At 43.0% G+C, this 13306-nt stretch overlaps 1 protein-coding gene across 7 annotated transcripts in view; it reads right to left on the reverse strand.

Moving 5' to 3' along the window:
• The window catches only part of ccdc88ab (coiled-coil domain containing 88Ab), a 67012-nt gene extending 60859 nt beyond the window's left edge, over window positions 1-6153 (reverse strand). For 6 of the 7 annotated variants that reach the window (XR_005079229.1, XM_037123301.1, XM_037123299.1 and 3 more), the window contains exons 1-2: window positions 5372-5434; window positions 5136-5236 (exon numbers count right to left, since the gene is read on the reverse strand). Coding sequence is in view for 6 of the 7 variants with exons in the window: in XM_037123301.1 (XP_036979196.1) it covers window positions 5136-5236; window positions 5372-5434 (164 nt within the window). In the remaining variant the exon portion in view is untranslated. Of the gene's footprint in view, window positions 1-5135; window positions 5237-5371 lie in introns of all 7 variants that reach the window. The other variant, XM_037123298.1, reaches the window with a different exon arrangement.
• Window positions 6154-13306: the final 7153 nt, after the last annotated feature.

The following is a 13306-nucleotide window of genomic DNA, read 5'->3' on the forward strand; positions in this document are numbered from 1 at the left end:
GCATGGCACAAAGATGCCTATGAGAGATGCAAGATTTATATCCGATTCTACACTTTTGATGTGGAAAGATGATGTAGGCCACACACTCCAGGCAGCAGTAGGAGAACCTAAAAGACTGACACCCCAACAGCAGCTCTGCCAGCCTCCTGTTTCTAGTCCAGCTGGAATCCCAGCTATGTCTGCTGTAACTAGCTCAAGAGAAAGCCAACAAAAGCTTTGACATGCTGCTCAAAGAAAACAGAGGAGAGAAAGGGGAGACAGAGCATGAGAGGTGTGGTAGAAGGAGACAGAGATGAAAGATAAAAGACTCAAGCAAAAAGAAGGATAGGAGAGGGGGAAAGAGCAAGATGTATACTTGTAGTGGTTTAAACATGACGAAAAGGGGGATGACAAAAAGAGGGAAATGAATGAGTTGATAGAGGGAACAGAGAACAAAAATACAATCGAGATAAATTGTTTTTTTGATCTAATCAGTTGCATACTGCAGCTCTAGTCCAATCAGAAAAGGAAGAAAAAATAAAAAGATACCCAAGTAACTGAAATGTGGAAATCTTTTTTCTCAAACCATTTTATTCAAAATGGCATATCAAAAGATCTTTCATACATTTAATTAATTAGGATCAGTCATGTCTTCTGCTTCATTAGGGTCGAAAAAGACTTCCAAAACAGTCTTTGTCTTCAAGGATAGTGCAATCCCTAAATTATTTTCCATTTTCTCCTGAGCCTCTCAAACAGTTCTAAAACTGTTAAGAAAACAAAAGAAATATATATATGCAACATTAACAATCCAAAAAACTGGTTTTGTGCTGACTCATAGGTTTCTTTGTGGCCTTTTTTAGATTAAAATGTGGACAGATGGTTGTCTAACCTCAGAATATTCTACTGGAGCTACAAAGTCATAATATGCATAGTATGAGCATAATGCAGTCTGTTAGCATAACAATCTGATAGTCTTTGACAAAAGAACATCATTTTCAACGAAAGACCAACTGGGTCCTGAGCTTAAACCAACACACGTCATCCAGTTTTGTCCCTCCAAAGGAAGACTGATCTACAAAGCTCATTGGGACTGAGTGTGTTTGTGTATGCATGATGTGTCGAAAAGCCAATTCTGTCATGAAAGGAAGTGATGACAGGACGTCATCCTGTAAGCCTATAGGATGGACTTACTGTAATGTGGCCTTGAGAGTAAAAACAGGCTTTCAAATCTGCAGTCAGCATTAATAAAATATCAATAATGACCAACTCATCGGTCTTAATTCTTTATGATAGACAACCACTAGCAAAGGTCCTTGGTCTGCATGTTATCTGCTGAAGAAAATGTGTAAATGAAGAAGCGAGGTGATCGTTATTGTACCTTCACATTATTCCCACATCTGCAGCCATTCAGAAACATTTTCAGACATGTATGGATCTGTCTGAACACTCAAGCCAACAGAAACATTAACCTGCACAACAAGTTGAACAGCATCCCTCACAATCGAAATATGTTTAACATCTCTACACTTGCACTTTCTTCCCTTGAAATGGCAAACAACCTGTTAATCGACTAATTTTCAGGGTTACGGCTGGGCCACACAGCCATGTAGTGCAAAGGAGTACAAGTTTGAAAAACACAAAATCATACACAACATTTGTACTCCTGCAAATGTCTATCTCACTCACATAACTGTCCCAATGGCCTGTAGAGGACAGACTGACCGGTTCACCGAACAGGCCAATGAGCCAGCACGGCTCTACACGATTGGCAGGAAAACAGAGAAATCGACTGGACAGTTGTCACTCTGACAAAAATTTAATTGGCCCCCTCTCACTGGGCGGGAAAACTAATTGGTTTGACAGCGCAGAGGAGGCGATCTAATTGGCTAGGTAATGTCAGTCACATGAGGGCAAGGGGGGGAGGGGACTTGGTGCCATCTGGGTGTCACCAAACCGTTAGATAATCCTGGGGTCGCTCCTCTTCTCCCTCTCTGTGCTCTCCCATGCTGTCCCAGTGACAACTGCTGCCAGCCTGTCTGCCACTGAGGCAGTACAGAGACATTCATACAACAGCACCGCAGCTTAGACTACAACAGCTGACATCACCAGTAAAAATGTTAGAAGATCAAGTTTCTTAGGCCAGGGTACTGTATACAGAAAGACGGTGCACTCTTGTCAACCAATGTGTGCATTTCTTTTGAGTTTTTATAATCCGCCCATGAAGAAAAGTATGTTTCTTGATGGCAGAGAATATTTTCATCAGTAGAAGTCAACAGCTACTGGGTGGAAGCTAACACCAGTGGAGCCTTTATAGCACAACTGGATCAATCAGAACAGCATGCAATACCAACCAACACTCACTACAAAAATATTTCAAGCTGTCAGAACAGAGGGGGTGAGAAGATAAAGGAATGCCTTTGTGAGAGTGAGAGCCCAAGAACTGGAGCAAATGTAGTCCCTGTTAATTATCGCCTACAGTTCTTCAAAGAAAACTCACCTGTGGTCTCTAAGCTACTTTTAATGAGTGCAAGAGAGAGGGAGGGAAGGAGGCATTACCTCAAAACTTACAGTCAACATACAGCTTCAAATGTGAGCAAACTTTGTATCATGTACCCCGTTTCAACTACATTTCTGCCTTTTAATGTTGAAAGAGTTATGTTAAGTCTTCAATCAGCACCATCATCCAGGACTCCCTTACAACTGATGCATGAGCTGTGACTTGCATTTTCTCTTATGATACAGTCTATTTTAGTAAGCCGAGCCGACTGGCTGTGACCACACAGTGCTGGCAAAGTAGGGTAGACAAAGAGCAGTCTCACCAACACAACATCTGACCCATACTGTAGGTCTTCTGTGTGGGAGGGTGGCTGAGCAAGATGACTACCAACAGCTGCCTCAGTCCAAAACAAAATGCACAGAGAAAAAAAAAATCCACAGATACACATACCCCCACGCAGACACAGAAGCCCTGCAGAAAAGCATGCACGCACGCAAGCACACGCACGTGCGCACACACACACACACACACACAGAGTTAACTGTGACTGGCAATCCCCGACATCCTGTCAGGCGATCACTAAGCCAGTCACAGTTCATTTCAGCTCCTCGCTGGCTGTTCCCTGCAGGAGCACTCAACAAACCAACCACAGAGAACGTCTCAACCAACTCATTCCATTTATTAGCAGATAGAAATCCCACTGAGTACCTGGTCAAACATCTATATATGCACAGCTGTGAAGGTGCCATGTCGCTCAGCAAACCAGGTTTTGAATTTGTCTTTTGGGTGTCACCTTCTATTTGCACATTTTCCAGGCCGTGTTTAATGCAACCAAAATTTCACTTTCTGGAGGACAATACCTGATAGTTGAGTTTTCATCATATAGATGCTCTGGATTGGCATCGAACTCGAGCCATAACCAAAAGCATCCATCAGGTCTTAATAATATAATTTTAGGTCTCACTCCCTCATCCAACCCTTCCCCCTCATATCCTTTCCAGTTGTTTCCACTATACAATCTCCCAGAGGGGAAATGCTCTAAAAATATTTCAGACTTGTTCATCATTTTGTGTGGAAAAAGGAAGAGACGCCCTTGTCCAACTGAAGCTGGACTAGCCTTCTAAACACCTTTCTGTTTTGAAAGACTCCTCCGGGAGGGCAGAAGCAGCCTGCAGGAGGAAGAGGAGGAAACAAAAGCATGGGAAGGAGAGGTGGAAGAGGTAGCTGAAGGTAGGCGGCTTAGTGGAGAGATGCAGCTGATCAGCATGAGGTCGAGGACACTGGAAGACGGCAGAGCAGGAGGAGGAGAGGACACCGTCCAGAGACCGGTAAAGGCTGGTTAATCAGCTCCTCGTGCAAGACAGCTACAGCTTAACCCCTCTATAAGCAGAGATATACTGTGCACTTATAGGAATACAGAGAGACTTGTGCAGATGACAAACCAATGCAACCCTGGAATATGAGATACTGCAGTGAGGTGACAAGACGTTGCCCTGTGAAACTGCAACACATTATTATCTCTTGTGAAGTGAAAATCAACTCCGCTGGGAGCAGCCTTGATCGAAACACTCCTTTGACAAGCAAGCAGGAGGAGTAAATGCTGACAGCTAGGAGTGTGGCATTAGCGGAAAATATGAAAAATTGCCCTGCAAGCGGGAAGTGGCAGCCTCGCACCAGACAAAGGAATGGGAAGCAGCCCTCTATCATACTATATGTTGGGGGGTGACTGAGAAAGACAGACAGATTTGACATATAATGCTACATCTACCTCCAACATCCACCCACTCTCACCATCAAGAGAGCTCTCAAAAGCATGGACTCCACTTTTAATCAAATAAAAACAAACAACTGTGCCTGTGACATTGAAGAAGGATCTGCACTGCTGTGTAATCTGCATCTAGATTCTGCACTGCTATCAGTCTTACTCCTGCTTAAGGCTACTATTTCCAGTTTAATCTACAGCACTGCAGGAACGTGCGCGCAGCAGCAGTGGCAGCAGTTTCCAGGGGCGGGGTGTCTTCCAGTCTGCTGCAGATGACAGTGTAGGGTGACTGAAAAAACAGAGCAACTGGAAGTTGAGGAGCTGCTCACAGCCCCCTTGCTCCAAGGGATCCTAACAATAACTGTCTGCTATTACATTTCTGACCTATCATTGCCCCCAATACAAGGTCCCTTTGTGCTTAGCCTACATTCACCACAGAAGATGTGTCCAGAAGGGCTGGACAGAGGCTGGAGAGCGAGTTGAATGTGTGTCTACATAAAGCTGCAGTGTGTTTTTATCTTAATCAGAAGAGAAAGATCTTTAGTGACTGATTCTATTATGCCTAAACAAACTTTTTTCGTTTTCATGACTGAATAAACACTTGAAGGCCAACACAATCTCCATACCATTTTACTTTGTTTATGTGTGGCAGACCCTGCCACCTTTCAAGCGTCAAACAGTAATCTGGGGACCAGAGAACAGCTACGGAAAAGATAAATATTACTGAGTTTGTCATAAATATTGTAAATAGTATAATGCTGTAGTAAAGCTACACAATGCCCCTTTAAGGTCTCTTGAAATTATAATTCTAGGCATATCATTCACATGGTGCGTTTGAGGTCCCAATAAAAGGTCTGCATATGGTCAATCCTGTAACATTAAGATGTTTTTACTCACATCTCAAGCATTATCTCGTTCAGGTAAATCCCATCCACTAATTCAATATATTCCGATAATTTGGTGCCATCGGTCACTGTCGGCTGCCCGACTGTCTTCACCTGGAAACAAACGAGACAATGCAAATAAGGTGTTAAGATAATCAATAAACACTTGAAAAGCAAACTGCCTCCGCAGGCCAGAGGTGTTTAATTAGTGGGCTTAAATCCATTTGAATAGTTAATGAGGGATCTTACCCAGCAGACCAGAGGCGTGAGCATGAACTGCTCCAGCAACGGGGTGAAAACCTCGCTTTCCATATTTTTTTCCACTGACACTGGCGCCGTTTATTTCAGCAGATTATGAGGAGGAAAAAAAAACGTCCACTCCTTGTGAGGGAGAAAGATGCGTTTGTCTTCAGGGCTCCACTCATGTAGTTGATACAATTAAACCGACGCTCATTTTTGCTAACAGCCACCGCAGATTTTTCAAGAGAGGGGAGGAAAAAATCAAATTCAGGAAAAAAAAAAACAAAAACGTTAATCCACAATCTTCTCGACACGACCCCAGCTGTTTTCAAGATGCCAACGACTGGGCTTGGCTACCTCATGGGGGGGGAAAAAAAGACAAGGACTCACATTTTTCTGAGATGTTTTCCTCTGTTCTGGGTTTTTAGCTAGCTATCTATCTACAGAGGCGACACAGACAGACTACATGAGACCTGAGCCAGGTATCGGTTTATGCTAGCGGCTGAACGTTACTATGGAGAGGGGAAAAAAAGGGGTGAAAAAAAGAACCGTTACTGACGCTGAATGAAAATATTCCTCCGAGGCGATTAAATGAAGAAAAATATCCAGGGCGGAAACATCCAGAAGGTTCAAGGTCCTGGTTTTAAAAATCCTCATATAATAATTGTGAAGTAATGTCTGACCGGTTACTTCTCTTCCCCTCCCCGTTTGCCTCCGTTCAAATGCGGCATGCTAATGAACAGAGGGAGCTGAGAGGATGACTGGAGGACACTTAGCACCGCCTCCCGCTGTCGCTCCTGTGCATCTCCCTCCGCCTCCTTCAGCTCCAAAAGAAAAAATAGGGCATTTGATCATCAGAGCATCCTTTGCCCCACTTGGACTTTCTTTCTAAGACCTTAGAGTCATAGCTCCTAGACAGCATGTGGTCATCCAGCACGATTCAATTATGTAAATAGTCAACAGTGTGAAGGGAAGATTTTTAATGAGTGATGCAGACAGAAATGGGACGAGGATACGTTTTTCTTGCGGACCCAATTTTGTCTGTGTCAAATGTTTCTACTTAGTTCAAGTGGAGATACTTGGATTCATGCACAGCTTTTGTCTGCATGTACAGCATGCAGTGCATTACAGCAGCAAATGCAAGTAGGCTACTGACACCTGGTGGGTACTGTACAAAGATGTACAGAAACTGTGAGCTTTATTCAGCTATAAAGAAGAGATATGGATAAAGAAAGCATGACATGCATTAAATCGCATCCAGTTTGTATGCGTTATATATGTGCCAGTGTGATGAAAAGGTATTTCTCTGCAGTGGGCAACCAAGATTCAGCGTCCGCAGACCAGATCCAGGTCTTAGCCAGTGCCTTGGTTGGCGCTAAGGGTGCTGACTGAAGAGTTAATCCAATTTACATGTTTAGATGGTGGGGGAAACCCTCTGAGGCATCTGCTCGCTGTGAGGTCAGCGGTGTTGACTTGCACGTTGCCACCATGCAAATAAGAAGCAAAGATAAAACATTACAAGTGTTAAAGCAACTGATCTAAATAAATATCTTGTACGTGCAGCCACTGACCACAAACTTGAAACAAGAGATGTGCGGTGAACGAGCAGTATTTCGTTGTATCACCAGCAGCGAGGTAAGGACTGAATGGTAGGTCCAAACCCACAGGCGTTCACTATAGAGGGAGAAGACACCTAATCAACAATTGATCACTGGCTCTGTAGGTGTGAATAGGCAGCAGAGTCCATGCAGCCAAACAGCCAATTAAAACACAATCACTGATTTGGGAAAGGGAGACCTCTCAGGAGCACACAGTGAATGGATCGTTGTATGCATCCCTGAAATTTCTAATAAGCAAGGTTCAGCAACAGCAGCAGCTCTGTTGTATGAGGTTGTCATTTGCATTTAGAATAACGGTCGCCCTGGTTGGTGCTCAGGCTTGAGGCCATACAGTAGGAGATCCTGACTCGACCTGTTGTGTCTTGTTCTCTGGTAAAACATGTTTGGCTAGGATGTCGGCTCATTGAGTGCACACCAGGAAGTGACAGCAAGAGGCGCAGTTTACAATATGTGACAGAAGGGCCTCCCAAAAAATGGTTTAATTTTCTGTTTGTGGTTGTCATGCTGAAGTTTCATCTAGAAATTATTTAGGCTTTCAACAGATTATGTCTGACTGTACCTAACATTAAAAAAAACAACTGAAAGAAGACCTGATCTTTTAAAGTGAGCCTATGTAATTTACAAAGCGACATCTATCTAAGCTTCATAGCATTAACTAATATTAGGCACAATACCACACAGGCCATTACAGACCAATTGAGGCTGTAGAAGTATACAAATGTGTGAGAATGCGTTTCGTAGCAAATTTTTTTGAGAAGTCCGTTTAACCTTAACCCTCAAACTCAGCTAGTCTGCTTCTCCAGGACTGTGTGAGTGCGATTTTGTCAGATTTGATCGACAGTGGTCTGGCAACACAAAAAAACACATCTGTCATCACATTTTTATTCAAATGTTACTCCACCTGGATCGGTGGGGACACGTAAACATGACATAATGTTTTTACCTAGTGAGTCCCACCAAATGCAAATCACTGATAGGAGCTTAAAATCATAAAAAATATATAGAAAATCTCTTGTATGAACAACCAAAATGGACAAGATTCGGCAGAAAATGTTCATGTTCCCCAATAAAAGTGAAACGATTGAGAAAGTAGGTGTTTGGGGGTTTGTAAAACATTTCACACTCTGTTCTCCAATTTTACCCTTGCCCATCGCTCCCCACAAAGATTCAATTTTCTCCCTGGAAATCAATGAAGTTTATCTAAATGTAATGATGTAAATTAAAAGGGGGAATTTGCTCCAGAATCTACTCAAATCCAATATAGCCCATTTCTGAGGCAACCCACACACATTTCGATGAACCCTATCACCCCGGCAGACGATTAAACACTGACGCAGATAATGAAAACCTTTCATGGCTCGTGTAGTGCCCGCTTACCCACACAGCAGCCTGAACACAATTATGCTCTGCTCAATTACTGTGGAGGGTGAGGTGGAATATAGCTCGCCATGTTTGTGTGTTAGCATCTATTTGCGTTGATGTCGGATTCATTAACCTTGGATTGAAAAGGGAGCTCCGGCCTGTCTCATCAACATCTATTATTCATGATGCTTTTAACAAGCATCCACCTCCACCTAATGACTCAGTGATTGTGTAGACCCACAGCAGCATTCCTCAAACACACACACATACACACACACACACACACACACTCAGCAGTGAAAGCAGCCCTGTGGAAACCCACCCAACTGCCTCTTTTGGCTCAAACTCTGCAGAACCAGTGTGTACACATGGAAATGTTTCCTCTGGTTGGTATTAATCTAGTCCAGGGATGAAAAAAAAAAAAAAAGAATCCATCAACCACGAAGCAGCTCAGAAAATCCACAACAGGAAAAACTTGGAGAAGTTCTCGCATGACCCTGAAACGCCTCTCACAGAGAAAACTCTCTCCCCGTCTCTTTGGGTGACGGCCACTTCCTGTTAGTTATTTCGCTGGAATTTACAAGCCACCGCAAACATTTTGATTTGGAGCTGTGCTGATCTCATGAGGGCTTGAATGCAGCACTTGAACGCACGGTGGGCTGACTAATGCTGCAGAATTGTATGAGCACTTCCTCTTTTCTTCAACTGACATTTAATCCGCGTTGACTGTTCCCTACTGAGGTTGCATGACTAAAGCTGCAGGTAAATGTTGATAAGGAGGGTTCAGGGTGTAAAGCAAACAGCGTACTCTGAGTAAAACCACATGTTTAACAGACTTAATGAGACTCTGTATACCATAATTAGACAGTGACATTTTTGCGTGCAGCTACACAACAATACTCATCGTGTGGGTCCGCCTGTCACATTGTTTCTTCTCCAACTCGGTACTGATATTGTGATGCACAGTGAACACACACACACAAACTGGTTTGCAGCTGGAAATGCTGCCAGCACTCCAACCGATCACAAATGTTCACCGCAAGTTCAACCATAGCATTTCATGTACTTTTGGAAAGTAGAACCACTCAAACAGGAACACTGTTAACCTTAAGGCAACATTATGTAACTCTTTCACCTTAAAATAACTGCCTCAGATTCATTTTGATGCTACAGTGTCTTGTAATAAGGTGAATAGTGTCTCTGTCTCAGCCACTCCACCCCCATCACTTTTCCATTTCTGCCCTCTGTAACGTCAGTGAGAGGGTAGGATCACTGCTTTACATGTTGACTTCACGATCTCAACACATAACATTGTTACAATGTAGTGAGTTTTGTTTGTAACTATATTACATGTGACAAAATGTTACAGACCTGTCATGTCATGTCATTGTCCGAAACGCTTATCCCCTTCCATGGGGTTGCGGGGTGTTGCTGCTGGAGCCAATCCCAGCCTTGTCTCAGGGCGAGGGCAGGGTACTCCCTGGATAAGTTGCCAGCTCATCGCAGGGCCCTCACTGATGAGCAATGTGGGGTTCAGTATCTCGCTCAAGGACACTTCGACATGCAGCTGCCCGGAGCTGGGATTTGAACCAGTGACAGTGGCGTTGCACTTAGAAACTGGGGGGGAAACTGTTGCTTTAGTTGAGACTCTGGTTCCTGCAGTGGAAATACACTAAGTTCCCCTGAGGGTCCCTGCGAGCACCGAATATTTGAATCAAATTTCATGGCATTCTGGACAGAATTCACGGAGATTATCTGACACACTGACCCAGTGATCTGGACAAAAATCCCAGAGGTGACCAAAATTGTTAGAATTTATACTCCAGAGTGCCCCAGTAGCTCAGTTGGTTGTAAAAACTAATAAATAGTCAGACCGTTGTATTGGTCAAGTGGTCGAGGGGCTCTGTGGAATGTCTGTGTTGTGCAGGAAGCCGGTCGTTTGTTTATGTTAGCCGAATCCATTTCTAAACTCAGGTTAGCGACTGTTTTTCAGTCACATCCTTTGGACTGTTGCAGAAAATCCAAGCTGAGTCCCTCACAAAGAAATCCACAGTCCAGCAGCATTAAACAGCTTAAATAAATGGTCCACAGGCTTGTATAATGAACCGAGAGAGATGGGAAAGGTTCAATTTTTCACATCTTGTTACAATTGGCTCACATATGGCGGATTTGTGTATGGAAATCCTTCAAAAATAGGTCTTATTGGTATCTTAACCTCTCGTTGGTTTCCATCCAAGGGGTGTGCACAAGCATAAAAATACACCTAACAATAATAAATACAGGATCTTCATTGAGGCATGAGCACAAACAAAACCACTCCATTTGCATAGATCACTGAACTCTGGCCTTTTCAGATTGACAATATAATCTAAAGGTCTGACCTCTAGCTTCACAGTGGAGGTCACTCTGACCATCTCCTCTATCTCTGTCTCAGTGCTGCTATGGGAAATCAATGCCTCAACATTCAAATCAGCAGTTCAGATGATTGAGACCCTGGTGAGAGAGTCAAAGCCTAACTCCATAACATTACAGGGCAGTAAGGATGTGTGTATTGTGTGTGTGTCCCAACCTTTTGAACCCTGTATGCATCCCTTTACTCAGATAGATTGAATAAATATTTTCTTTTATAGAGATGAAGAGACACATGATAGCAATGTCATTCTCTTTTCTCCCGTCTTAAACATCAAACTGTGAACTTGCAGCATGCGGATGAAGACCTGTTTATTAATCACATTTCACCAGCTCTAATCGTGTTTATCATGGATTATGATATGTTGCACATCATGTTTCAGCTTTGTCTTGGTGTCAGCAGAGTCTTAGGTTCTCGTGATGAGCTTTAATGACCGCCCTGGATTCAAGGCGTGAGACCAAGAAGCAATCAGCTCTTTGCAGTCCAGGCCTCAAGGCTTTTCATCACTATCTGCCCCCCTTTCTGAGAGGCTTTTCAGATCACCACCGCTGCAGGGAGCCAATACTTAGGAAAGCAGGGGTTGGAGCTGTAATGAAACAACTATTAGTTACCCTGTAGTGCTCATGAACATTTCTATTCTAACCATTCATTTTGTTTCAGGCACGACTTGTTTTTATTGACACTGTGAAGATTATTCTTCCCGTTAAGCATAAGAGTTGTTCACACTTTGGTATCTGCTAACTGTATCTTTATGTTTACGCTGATTTGATTGATGAGCAGAGCACCAGCTTGTTCTTCACTCTGAATGTATCATACAAACTTTACACTTCAGCGTCAGTGAGTTATCGTTCATTTCCAGTCCAATAACATATGACTGATCATGTGAAGTTAATTTATGATGGAAGCTTTGCACTGACATAACTAACCCCCATTTCACTGTATGTATGTCTAGAAAGCTGATCTTCTTCACATAGAGTGGGCATATTTGTATAATTTACCCGATGTACACTTTATAGCCTCTGAATAAAGATTTTATTGATATGCCCAAAGGAAATTTTGTTCATGACAGTCAGTTATAGTAGAATATAGCATTTGTCCCCCCCAAAAAACTGTCCTGTAGCTACCCAATCAGCAGTGTAGCTAGCAGCCCAGATCGTGGATTGAACATGTAAAATCTGGATACAGCTTTAGAGGTGGTGCCGTTTTCTGCTCAGTGGCCCATGAATCCAAAAAACTTTGTCTTCCCACACTTTTGGGCCAGGCTGGACAACTTCTGGTTTAACTTGAGTAGAGATAAAATAACTTAATCTTTCAGCTTCAAGATTTCCTACATTTTGGTGGACCGAATGGCTCATGTATTGACAGTGAAACTAGTCATTCTGCGGGGTTGTGACACTCATAAAGTCTTTTTGGGTTCCAATGCATCATGTGACATATTAATCACATGGTTTGGCCACTTCCAAGGGGTCTCGCCCAGACTGGGTGCTTGGAGCACCAGGGGACTGTTGGTGTTAACACTACTAGCACAAAAGAATTAAAAATGAGCATGCTGCTTTCAGTAAATACCCCTACATATGACATGATGTCAAAAATGTTCACACAATAATTTCACTTAATCTTTAAGAGGTTTTCAAATTAATTCATTCTAACACACTGCACTTTTAATGTACTTATATGAGGCACTTTCTAAGCAACATGCTGTTCCATGAGCTGCGATTCTACCCGTTCTGAGAGAGCGGAACCGTATTTTGTGGAACCTTGCCATGTGCCATAACGTCATTACCACGCTTGTGACAAAGGAAATCACTCCTTGCCAATACAAGTCGCTCTGAGCTGTCTAAATGGTGGTTCCTTCAAGCTTATGCATGTCCATAATAATCAGAGGAGGGAGGATCCAATTACTGGCTATTCAGTGAAAGACAGGAGAAATGTCTTTCAACCACAAGCAGGATATCTCAGCGTTGCTGTTGATGGAAATTTGGAAACATTGCACTTCTGCAAGAAAAGTTGTAAAATGAGCTACAAAAAGTATGTCACCGGTTTCCACTGAAGCTGTCACTGGGTGTTTAGGATGATGGATAATCTCCCTTTAAATCTCCCTTCTGGTTGCCAAGGACCCAGAAAAACCTCAGTTAGCACCCCCACGGAAAATCCCGTCAAATCTGTGTGTGTGTTTGTGTGTGTGTGTGTGTTCATGTGTGTGTAACAGAGATCAGTACAACACTCATGCAGGCTGTCCCGTCGTCACCTCCTCATACTCTGTAGCATGAAAATTGGAAAAGCACTTAAACCTCTTGAGTTGTGAAGTGGCCAAGGTGCAAAGATACACTCACACACACACACACACACAAAGGAGAGGCCAAAGCTTATTTTTCCGACATCATTTTAAAATTTATAATACATTAACCTAAATTTCAAAGATTCTGATTCAGATGGGTTACTGTTGGGCTCTTTGGTGTTCTGTAATGTGAACTCTTTATTGATCTTGAATATAATTTCTCATCCACAGATCAATCAAATCACATCAACGGCTTGTCTCTCGTCACAGAGGTC

This window comes from Acanthopagrus latus, chromosome 15, assembly GCF_904848185.1.
Source record: "Acanthopagrus latus isolate v.2019 chromosome 15, fAcaLat1.1, whole genome shotgun sequence".
In the NCBI taxonomy this organism is placed as follows: domain Eukaryota; kingdom Metazoa; phylum Chordata; class Actinopteri; order Spariformes; family Sparidae; genus Acanthopagrus; species Acanthopagrus latus.